Consider the following 12988-nt stretch of genomic DNA (forward strand, 5'->3'; position numbering starts at 1 on the left):
TTGTTTTTTTCCCTGAAAACTAATTTATAAAAGTTCATTTCAAATCAAATTCTGTAATGCATGATATTGTCTCATCGCATTTTCTCTCTAATTATCACCCTTCCTTTTCATTTTCACGTTTATTCATGCTATCTTTCACCCATCCACATGTCCATTCATTACATTTTCTTGCTGCCGATTATATTGTTAGCAAAGTACCAGGTGCTATAGGAGATATTAAGATGCATAAAGTTGAAACTAAGTAAATCATAGAGCAGGAAGATAGAGTTAGAAGACCAATAATTTTTACACATACATATGGGACCAGATGACACAAGGGCCTTTGCAACAGATTTGTGACAGATGCTATATAGAAAGTATAAACCTCAGTCTGGCTCTGCAAAGGAGGAAAGGCACAGTAAAGGAGCAAGTTCTTGAGTTGACACTTGATGTATGGATAGAATTTCAACACGTGGAGATGGAGAAAAGGCTTGTGATATTGAGGAAGGAGGCTCGGCTAAGGAAAAAGGATGTGGAATTTAAGAACAGGGCAGAGTCTGGCTTGAGTTTGGAGAAGAGGGTCAGTTTAAGGCAGAGAGTAGAGGATCAAGAATATTGGCTAAGGATTTTAGAATTTCTCTGTCAGAATACCAAGAGCCTCTCATGGTTTGGGAGCAAGGTGTGACCTTGTCAGGGCAGCGTACACAGTAAGCTGTTTTCAGGAAAGACAGGAAGGAACAGCCTCTACCTCTGAATTCTATATCTCACTGACACCCCAACAGGCAAGCTCCCTCCCATCCACACATCTGAACCATTCCTGGCTAATGTGGGACATTTACAACAGCTCAGAGACTTCCTCTCTCACCCACCAAGTAGAATTCACAACTGAGGCTCCAAGATATGGCATATGGAAGCCCAGGCAAAAGTGACAGACTCCTGTGTTCATGTTATGTCATACTGCTTCTTTTTCTTGGTTGCCAGTGAGCTCGGGCTCTGGGATTGGTCTTCTGATTTATGCTAGATTATTTTTGCTCTGACTTTTCATTCTGACTAATACAGCTGAACTCTCTCTAGGAGGACTTCCCTCTCTTGACCACCATCCATACTCCTGTGCGATGGTGCTGGAGCCCCACTTTGCAGACTGTGCCTTGCCTTCCGCACCCCTGTAGAGTCAGCTTCTGGAATGCCGTTAGACCCAGTTCCATCTCATCCTGCCCTGCGGTCTTCCAGCCAGTCAGGTGCCTCCTCTTCCCCTTCTGCTCCAAGCTGCTTCCAGAAACCACATCATAATATAAGGGGAAATATTAGTAGAGAGAACTCAGAGCCTAATGCAGTTGTAAGGGAGTGGTCCAGAACTAGGCCGGTAGAAATAGACATTAAAAAAAGAAGCCATGTACGACACAGCCTGCTAAAGTCAACTTGAAAGGCTTCTATACTGAATAGACAGTAAGAGAGAAAAGATTAAATGTAACACTGAATATGAATAACCTTTTGGTGTAGAATCTCACATCTAGTTGTTTATCCTGAAGGTATGCTCTAAAAATATGAAAACACACACATACCAATTTATTCTCTGCATTAATATTTGTAATTTCAATATATTGGAAAGTGTCTAAATGCCCAACCATAGGAGATTGAGTGAATAAATTATGTCACCTGTATAGAGCTGAGTCCTATACATCCAAAAAAAGAATGAGGAAGATTTCTGTGTACTAATGTGGAGTGAATTCTAGGAGATGCTGAGTGGCAAAGCCAGAGTGCAGAAGAACATATATGGCATGCTATTTTTTTGTGTAGGGAATGAATGAAAAACTAAAAATATAATAACAAATACATCTATTTATCTTTAGAAAAAATAAACACATACACAGATAAAGCAGAACGCAGTAAAGCTGGTTACCTATCAGGTACGAAAATAAGCAGGAGGGAAGGTTTAGCAAGAGAGTGATGATTAATTAAGAAGGCTTTTTTAATATAGTTTTGACTTTTGGAAGCATGTTCATCTTCTACATATTGCAAAACAAAATCAGTGAGGACGGAAGGGAGGGGAAAAACTCTAAAACTGAAAGCCATCTGAAGTAAACAAGCTCAATGTATTTCAAACGAGTACAATCACTACACTAAAGGGAGAGAAAAAGAAAGAAATCCAAGTAACTTATGAACACAGCAATTAACTAAGTATCCCAATCTGGAGTATGACTGGTGTGGGGTGGAGGTGGGAGAGGAGATCAATTGCCAACAAATCCTAAAATTTTTTGGTAGGTTTGCTTTGTACAGTGGTATGCATGAAGCAATTTTAAAAACAATTTTAGGTGTAGCATAAGACTGAACAAATGACCAAATATAGCCATGATGTTGGAAGCCAGAGTCCTCTCACCATGAAAAATGAGACATGCAAATATGGAAGGGGAAAAATAGGAAGTAACCCTGTTGGGGGGTGGACTGAAGTTGGATGTATTGGTGTGAATTCATGATTTCTAAAATATGTATGTGTATGTATATGCATATACATGTGCATGCACATATGAATGTGTACATATATATATATATGTACATGCATGTTTACTAGCCTGTTTGCAGAAAGGGCCAACAAGCAAATTCACCCCAGTAGAAATAAACATCCCTAGTGCTCACAATTTTTATTCTAATACCATTCTTAACCTAAAGAAACCAAGGTTCTTTAGAGAAATGGTTGATTCCAAAGCTGTGGCAAGCCAGATACAATATGATTCTGGAATATCTTGTTATGTCAGAAAGGAAAGATTTGCTGAAACAAAATAAAACACAACAACGGAGGCACATCACAAAGACTGAGAAGCTATCTTGAAGGGGTTCCAATTGCCTAATCTGAGACAATCTGAGCACCAGAATAATTGAGTGCAATAATGAATAATAAACCATTGAAATACTGGGAATTATGATACTGGAGTGATAATAAATCACTAAGTAAATGAAATACCAAATAACTGGTTGATGAGAGAAGACTCTTAATTGTGGTAGAATGTTGAGTACCAACTGGTAAATATGGAAGGAATGTTGGAGTTTGGCAATCATCATATTTCAATCACCAGTGTAAATACTGGGTTAGGTGAAAGTCATCAATGGATGGTAAATCAGGGGTAATTTTGACAAGGATGTGATATCTTATAATTTCTAAGTGTTTCCCCACAGACTGCTCATTTGTTACAAAGGCAAAATCAGTAATTACAGAGCTGAGACATCAGACAACACCTTGACCGGGTGATCAAAATTAACCTCACCACTGAGAGCAGATGGGTAACATAGATTTCCAGATGACAAATCCTGAGAACACAAAATAATCTATCTTTCAATTCGGCTAAGAATGTATGACATGAATCTAATCATGAGGACACATCAGACAAAGCCAAAATGAGTAACATTCTATTTTAAAAAAAAAAAAGGATGGAGACAATTTTCTTCAAAATTTTCAATGCTATAATACCATCGTCTGTGGAAATGGTCCAGATTAAAGGAGGCTAACAAGAGATAACAGCTAAAGATAACTCTGCCCTAGACTGGATCCTACAGAGGCAGGGAAATGCTGTAAAGGACATTGTTGGGCCAATAAACAAAACTGGAATATGGACGGTAGATTACATAAAAGAATTTCATCACTTTTACAAAAAAAAAAAAGATAGAGACTCAGATATCTTAAAACTGCATTCTATATCTTACCAAATATGTTTGATCATCTACTGAAACAATTCTGTAAATTTTCTCCTTTAAGGTATGCTAATGTAGCAAATCACATGTTTTTTCCCATAATGTTGAAACACTGGGATTCCTAGTCTAACCCCTATTCAGTTATAATGTATTATTACGGAAACCAATTTGACAGTAAATTTCATATATTAAAAAATAAATTAAAAAAAAAAAAACAAAGAAAAAAAACCTAGATTTTATTTGAAAAATAAACAATAAAAAATAAATAAATCCAAAAATAAAGGACAAACAAACAAAACAGAATTCAAGTCTTACTACTGAAAGAAGTTTGGAAAGCTGGACGTTTTCAAAATGAAGAGGTTCCGTGGTAAGTGTGTGTGTGTGTTGGGAGGGGTGGATGTTAGGAACTGGAGGTAGAAAAATCCTCCTGAGAAGACAGAAAAGACTGATGTGCTGGAGAGAAGGAGAATATCAGTGAACACAAAAAGTGACCTGACTGTTAAGGACATTTATCATGGTCCTTGACCCATCCACTCACACCTTGCTTTGGGTATGGCCTTGATTTCTACTAGCAAAACCCTCTTACTGCATTTAATCTACACAGATTCAATGCAATCTAAGACTGTAGAAAGATTCTAGCTCTGAATATAGAAGGACTCTACCAACAAGGGGAGGAACTTCAGGAGGGAAGATTCTCACTCTAGTCAAATACTTGTCTTTAGCACACAAAACAATGGCTCATGCCCATTGATCTCCATAAGAATTACCTGGAGAGCTTTAAAAACCCACCTCAGGCCAGACCATACCCACCAAAACAACTGAAATAAAGCCTCTAGCATTGTAAGGGAGCATTCTCAAGTTCAGCCAGCTTTGAGAAAAGCTGACTTTTGAGGCTCCATGCGCCCAAGTATGAAAAGAGTATTAAATTATAGTAATACCATCCTAGTATTCTTGAAACCAAAACCAGTTGTTTTGTTTTATATGGTTTTGGTAATTAATTTTAACAGCTTTACTATTACTTTCTAAAAATGTTTTTAAATGACTTCTGTGAGATGCAAAAATATTTTAGCCAAATGTAAAATCATGACGTCACTCTATTCTTCTATGTGCATCTAAAGCTTCTATCAAATTAAAAAGATTTGCTTCTATTTGATACTAGGGTATAAATTCAAAGCACCCTTGACCTGTAATAGAAAATAATTAAATCAGTTTATATAAATCCTTTTAAAAAGATTTAATCCAGCAATCAAAATCATAGCTCACAATTTACATAAAATGTTGTTGGGATGTTGTTTCCTGTGAATATCCTGCTTGAAGAAGGCATTTGGAACAGCTGGAGAGCATCAAACTTGCCAGTCTCAGCAAGATGACATTTTTTCCCTATTGATTTATCTGAATTTCATTTCAAAAATATATACTCAAAAGCATTCTCTCTCAGAGGTTCCACATTTCTTGATGCCTACATATTTCCATTAAAACCCAAATTTGATTATTTAAGGATTTTCATAGATTTCTTACCTGCATTAGAGCAGATGACATCTTGAGAATTCTTGCACATTTGGTTACTCTTTTTCTTTGTCAGGTCACAGTGAGCTGGGTATTGGCAGGCATCCCCAAACCATCCTTCGTCACATTTGCACTTGCCACAGTCACACTTACCATGGCCTGAGGATTTAACAACATCCGGTCAGACTCAAATTGTTTTTCAGAGAAACCCATTATTGTAACTGAAAGTCTTAAGGGTGATGTTGGTTCAGGACTGAGTTAGAATGAATTCAAAAACATGTACATTATGGAGGCCGAGGGGTAATGCTAATGCATACAGTATAATGGAATATGTGGATTTTATTTCAATAACCAAAGTTGATAAATCACTCTTAAACCATTAATTAATTTGTAGAGACACTAGACCATAAACTAGAAGTTTAATTATACACTTCTAGTGTATAATTTCTGTCAGAAAATTTAACACTAAAAAACAAAGATACGTCTAGTACCTCCACATTTAAGACAAAACAGCCCAATAAAAATTATTCCCATTTAACTGCATTTTATAACACTTAAAGCCACCACTCTGAGTAACAAGTCTTACATGAAACTCCACTAAACTAAACACTGGCCTTTGATTTATTGGCATTTAGCATGTAATAAAGTTTAATGGACATATTAAATACCACCTTGGGATAAGATTGACATGAAAAAGAAGCACATAGTTTGTTTCTTAATAAGAAAATATGGTTCAAGAATCAAAAGGGTTAAGAGCCATAGTCATCTACCTCCACAGAAGTTTCTCAACTTTTCGTGTTCTTGAGTCAACATTGTGCTATTTTTATTCTTATGATAATTAACTTTATTAAGTCTTGGTTAATGAATCCTACCAATGTTTATATTGACTACACACTAGTCAGATCCAACTGTAATACATGTACAATACTTGGCTCTTGTCCTCAAGTAACTTAAAAAGTAACTTAAAAAAAAAAACAAAGATGGGGTTATCTTCAGCCAGAAATATTCGTCAGACCTTGTGTGGAGCAATATAGTCTCCTATAGAAATAACAGGAGAGAGATTCTGTGAACTTCCTTGACCTTTAAATGAGCCTTGAAAGGTGAGTAGAGTTTGAATGGGCTGCAGGGAGAATATTCTTACATTACTCAAAATAATAATGCTATGTCCCAATGCCTGAAATTCATAGACCAGAGTGGAATGGAATCATTGATCTAGTGCCAGCAGTCATTCAGTGTGGCAGCCAAAATCCACATGATGAGGTCCAGATGGCCAGTCAGAATGAATGACTCGGAGGTGTCCCATTTGGGCATGTTCAGCAGAGCCTGAATCTATGATTGGTTGTGACTTTAAAACTCCTCTGAATGTTGCCCAGTCCATGTAAATGTTTCTATTCCTGTTGCATTTTTCAAATTAATTATTCTATTTTGCAAACAAAACCTTGCATGCACCCTAATTGTAATTCATTTTATCCAGTGCACATTACTGTCAAATTGATTGTATCATTTTGCATTCCTGTCTGGCCCTACACGATATTGTCAATCTCGGCCAACTTGGTATCATTTACAAGCATAAGTGATCTCTCCTGCCAACCATCCAGTCTATTTATAAAAGTATTAAGCCAAATTCTTGAAGTGGCTAAGTCTCTTTTTGCAAAGAAGTATCTCGGTAACTGTAATTACTCTTTTATAATATTAGCGTATTAGGCTGAACCACATGAGATCACCACTATTATTAGTTTAATACCAGCTATTTCTTATGGTTCATCTCAATAAAACGGCTTTATCTAAACAGCAAAGAAAATAGAAATGATTTAGAAGATAATGAAATGCAGTAGCAATGATTTGCTGAATCTGGAATAAAAGAATACTCAATGTTTCTTTGGGATGGGACATTTCGGATCCTAACCAACGGTATATATAACAGAGATGGGTGGTGGTGGGTAGGCCAAAGGTTACAGATTTTTTAAAGGTGGGAGATTTTAAAAATATAGGGAAACTAAGGAAAATGTACAGATGATAGGAAAGGACCCTCCATCTCAAATTGACCCAAAGAAGCATTAGGGGGAGCAATATTCTAGGGTGCTTACACCCCAAAGTTAGCTCATGGAGGCCCCGGTTCAGAAATTCCTTCCATAAAAGGTTCTGTGATAAAATAAACATGGGAAAGAGTCCCACTATATATTTAGTGTGTCATGATATAAATCAGCACACTGAAGCTTCTTAATGTCCTGTCATAAAAAAGCTATTTAATTTTCACTCAGAATACATAATATTTTTTTACTAAGATGCCTCTTTTTCTCATAAAGCACATAAATTTCCTAGACCACACTTACAGCAACACTCTATTAGATAATGTGCTTTCAACTTTTCATTTCGCATCTGATCAGAGGTGAAGAAGATAGTCAATGTAGGACAGGGTCATATGCCTTTATATTGTTTCTAAACTTTATACCCAGTAAAGGTGTCCTTGATTCACTTTTTCCCATTTAGGAAAGTGAGTAGAAATCAATTTTTTTCACTGTCAAGAATTATCAAGTAATACCCTGCATGACCTAATTTGAAGGTAAATATATAATTTCTTTAAGACAGAAAATCTTCAGACCATTTTTACTCTTTCTCTCTGGTTAATAATTTCTTGAGCAGACCCCAAGGAATAGGGTTGCTATCTTATTGTACTTATATTATAGGTCATCTCCATTACAGCATCAACAATATGGCTTCAAAAACATTCCATTTTTCAAAATAATTTATCTTCTGGGAATGATGGCCCAGGAGAACCAAAGCAAAACCCCTGTATCTTAAGGCCCAGAAGAGGGCTCCTATTGTCCAAGGTTGAAGAGTAGTCTTTGCCAGCCATCTGAAATCCTAACCACCAGAGCATTCACTGTTTTGGCTGTGTAGGCCTCTCCAGGTCTGTTTCTTCTCCAGAGAACCCTTATAAAATGTGGTCTTAAAATGAACAATCCAAGATGCTTGGCAATATGTCTGTTGCCCTTCAAATAAGTTCCCAAGGAGTCAGGAGAAAACACACACACAAAACAAGTATGTCACAGAAATGCCAAAACACCTCCTGCCAAAGTAACAAAGAAGAAAAAGTAAAAGGCCATTCTTGCTGTTTCCAGGTTGGCAGTCGAGTAGCCAGTTGCTGGAAAGGACAGACAAGCCATAGTGGAGGGTAAAATCCAGTAGTTTAGCATCGTATTCAGGTAAGAATGTGGAGGCCTGGCCTGCTTTCTCCAGTGCTTCCCTGAGGTGAGCTAAGCCTTGCCTCAATCTCCACTGATAAAGGAAACCACCCCAGCAAAGACAGAATAAAGTTGCTTTTGTGATTCTCTAACACGCATCAGCAGCTCCACCATTACTTCTGGATCACTTTCACCTTGGGAAGCCTAACTTATGCCAGGGGCAGTGGTGACGAATTTGTTACATTAGTGAGCAATGCAGAAGTGGTTGCTTTTGATTTTTAAATTAAAACAAACTGCAAATGGACATAAAGACTTTTCCAGGATTGAAGAACTTAAAAAAAATCTATTAGCCATTTGTATATACCAATGAAAAAGAATTGTACCTACCTTTTCCAAATTAAAAAATAATAATAGAGACAAAGAAGATAGCAATGAACTCTCTTCCAAGTCTACTGATATTTTGGGTAAAAATAAACTGCTGAAACTAATGTGCCTATCAGATTAGCCATATATCTGTGGTTTCAAGTCTCAAAAGGGGAAAAATAGATAGATAGATAGATAGATAGATAGATAGATAGATAGATGATACATACGTACATAGATGTACATATAGGTAGGTATAGGTATAAGATGAATGGATAAAAATACATACATGAAATGTTACTCAGTCATGGGAAAGAAGGACATCCTATTGTTTAGGACAGCAAGCATGGTTCTTGAGGGCATTATGCTAAATCCAAAAGAGAAAGACAATCACTGTATGATCTCACTTATATGGAGAAATCTAAAAAAAGCAAAAAACAAAAAACAAAAACCCAACCAACCAACCAACCAACAAGCAAGAAAACCCAAGCACATGGAAAAAAGAGATCTGGTTTGTGGTTTCCAGAGGCAGGGGGTCAGGGAGGAAAGTTGGAGGAAGGTGGTCAAAAGGTACAAATTTAGTTAGAAGGAGTACTCGGTATACAATGTACAACACGAGGACTAGGATACAAGGAAGCATTGTCTGTGTACCTGTATGAGACGATGGATGTTAATTACACTTGCTGTGGTCATCATTTCCCAACCCGTGTAAGTCATGTCATCATGCACCTGAAACTTGCACGGTGTCACCTATCAATTACATTGCAACAAAACTGGGAAAATCCTGATTATTAATCATTATCTCACGTATACTACTAACAAAAACTTTATCATTTAGATTTTAACATTTAGATGTTAAAAACTGACTTTCTCTGGGGGTCAAATAAGCTAGGTATACCACTCTAGAACCTCATGGTAACCTCAAAAGAGATTATCTTAATTTAGGCACTCAGTTGGCCCTGCAAATCTATTTGTGTTGGTCAAATAGGCAAATTCCCATGACCTGCACTGTGTCCTACTTTCCAGAATATTCAAACAAGCTCACTTAATAGGCTCAAATTTTCTTCTATTCTTTTGGAGCCATTATACGTTCCCCAGCCTTCTCTAGGTATAAGAAACAAAAGAACTTACTATGCCACACCTAGAATTTAACAAAAGATTGTGAAAGGATCCCTTATTGAGTATTATAATTATTTCATGGTTTGCGATAGAATCTTGACCCTTTTCAGGACAGGGGCACCAGTCCCTGACTTGCTTCTCAGGCCAACAAAACATGACTTCTTAGATACTTCTGCTTCCCATTCCAGAGAACAATGGAAAAATTCTGTGTAACAGAGAGCTTTGCCCTAGAAAATAAAAAGTCTGGGCTCTAGTCCTGCCTTGACATTAATCAGACACGTGACCCTGATCAGGAAATTAGAAGACAGGAAAAGGACAACAGTAATTATTAGCTTCCAGGTACCATAAGTACTTTATACAGGCTAGTCTGCTTTATTTTCATAAGGAGCCAGGGAGATTTTGTTTCCCAGTTTTACAAAGAAGAGGACTAAAGTATAATTAGCTTGCTGAAGGTCACATAGTTTACAAGCTGAAAAGCTGTGTTTTTGCCATTACAGCCAACATTATCTGTTTAGTTTCACCGCAACAGACTTGAAAGGACCCTTTTTGTTCTAGCAAAGGTGGTGTCCGTAAAAGCCATGGATTGGTGGCTGGACAGCACTGGTCTACTTATTGCCGTTTCCTTTTGGAACTCACAGGCCCTGAACTGGATTATTGATAATCCTTGGTGAAAGAACTCCTAACAGTAAGGTTATCAGACTTTACTCTTTAAAATTAGATAATGCTAAAGTTGGTAGATAAAAGAATTCAGGCCCCAGTCACCTAACTTCTCTAGACCCCAGTGCTCACCACAAACCACCAGAAGCCCAGGAGAGAGACATAAAACAAAATTTCCTTCATAACGTAACCCTGCTGATACCTTGATCTGAGACTTTTAGCCCTCAGAAATGAGGGACAAAAATGTCTGTAATTTAAACCATCTGGTTTTGGTACTTGGTTATAGCAGTCCTAACAGAGTAATATAGGAGAGCTCAAGGAATGATTTCAAAGAATTACAGAAAAATAAAGGCTTATCATTTTACACGTCTGAGTTTGTGGCTTGGAAAAGTAATTTTAATCCATATGCTTCAGAGATGACTCCATAAATAATGGCTGAGGCCAAGGCCATCTCTGAACCTCCCAGGCAAAAATCTCTGAACAACAGTATATATTGCTCTCCATTAACTTGTGTCCAAAGGAGATAGGAAAACAATTTAGTAGAAATCCCCCCTCTAATGAAACACACTCCCTAGGCAATCACTGAGAAACAGGCCAAATGATTCTTTATGGTGTATATCTCTGTTCATTCTACTTAAAATTCCTCCATTCCCCAAATCATGTTTCCTAGAAAATAAAACCACTTCCTTCACGTGAAAAGAATACCACACCTCTCCTTCTGGCCCAACTGCATTACTAGATTCCTGTGGGCTGTGCAAACTGTCCCCCATATAAAGGTTCCAAGCTATGCCCAAGAAGTAGACTTTTTATAAAAAGTCTGAACTTTTATAAAGAGTGTTTGTAAAGTCTACTTTTTATAAAATCTGTTTTTTAATAAAGAACTCTTTTATTGCTCCTTAAATAAGTCAGTGCCAGGGCTAAAATCACAGATTATCTATGATCACCTCATAATCCTCAAATGTTATGATCAAGCAATTCTCTGGAATGTTATTTTTTCTTCATACAACTAAAAAGGAGCAGATGGCAACAATTTATTTTTTTATTTCCTTCTCAGTTCAAAAATTAACAAACACTGTATGTTCAGCTAACTTTATTATAAATCTGCTAATTGCAATAATTTCCTTTTCTATTAACTCAGTAACTCCCTAGGGTACAATACCTCTGCTCTAAGCTGTTATAAAGTAGGTAGTTAATAAAAGTTGTTGACAAATTGGTTGACTTGATTGGGGAAAAAAACGAAAACTTTCTCTTCAAGCAGGTAAAGGACATTAAATTATGCATTTTCTACAATATAAAGATCAGTCACCAGAAAAATATTTATCAGTAGCTGGCATGGAGACTAAATTGAGCTCATTACTATTCATTTTTAAAACTCTTCAGTAACTCAAGAAGTATTTTATAAAATTTAAAAAGCAATTGATGGTCAAGGTACGAATACTTAAAAATGAGTTGTCATTTTACATTTCCTTTAAAAAAATTTTTAAAAATCTAGGTTGGTAGACAAAAAAATTAAATTGTGAATAAAGCCATTGGGTAAGAATTTTTTTTTTTGTTTTTTAGGATATAATACTTTGTTGCTCTGTTGGGATACCCCTACCTCATTTCCTTAGGAGTAAAAACTAGACACAGCTCATCTGACAAGTAGAACTCTTCTAGAAATCATGTATCCTGGAGGAGGAAAGGCAGATTGTACTGAGGTGTGCATTTAGGTGATCAAAAGGAAAGGCAAGGTAGCTATAACAGCCAGTTCACTCAGTTTATTTTGAAACCTTTAAAGCCAAACCATTTGGAGAAGTAGAAAAACAGTGTGACAACAGTGGTGGCCATGGCTCCAAACAAAGGGAATATCTTCATGTGAAAATATGATCAGTTCAAAACTGACCCACTCAAGTCCAGAATGCCCTCCCTGTTCTTGACTCATGAGCTATGTCATTCCCCATTCTGAAAGTCTACAGCTATCATAATGTATGATAGATAAGCTTCACCTATCATTAAATTTACAAAGTGTCTCCTTTTTAATCATTCTAGATAATGTGTCTCATCTTCCTTTTGGGACTGGCAAACAGATATTTATTTACTTTGGAAAATAGCTTTACCAAGGTATACTATGACGCATAAAATAACAAATATATACTAAAGTCCTGAGTGACATATCACTTTACTTCATATTATTTTGATTATCAAAATGGCATGAAAAAATAGAAAATAAGTATTGCCAACCTCACTTACAGAAGAGGAAATCTTTGGTTCATGTCTGTAAATGATTCCTCCAAATTTTTAATGAGCATTCAAGTCTCCCACTCAGCTCATGTACCCTGAGACTCAGGAGCAAGAGTGAAATCCCCAGACTTCCTGTCCTCCCTCCTCCCACCTGCCTCATCCACTTCGTCTCCTTCTCTCCAGCCCCAGAGGCCACATTAAGGTCTGTCCATTCCTTTCAAGAAGACTTGACTGCTTTGCCTTCTGGTTCTTTGGAGGCATAGTCCCTCTCTCTC

General features: G+C 36.9%; 1 protein-coding gene across 2 annotated transcripts in view; it reads right to left on the minus strand.

Annotated features, from left to right (window-relative positions):
* Window positions 1-12988, minus strand: part of ITGBL1 (integrin subunit beta like 1) — a 207524-nt gene that overhangs the window by 118572 nt on the left and 75964 nt on the right. For both annotated transcript variants that reach the window (XM_058743436.1, XM_058743441.1), the window contains exon 3: window positions 5182-5328. In XM_058743436.1, coding sequence (XP_058599419.1) covers window positions 5182-5328 — 147 coding nt within the window. The remainder of the gene's footprint in view (window positions 1-5181; window positions 5329-12988) is intronic.

This window comes from Neofelis nebulosa, chromosome 1 (genome assembly GCF_028018385.1).
Source record: "Neofelis nebulosa isolate mNeoNeb1 chromosome 1, mNeoNeb1.pri, whole genome shotgun sequence".
Taxonomy (NCBI): Eukaryota; Metazoa; Chordata; class Mammalia; order Carnivora; family Felidae; genus Neofelis; species Neofelis nebulosa.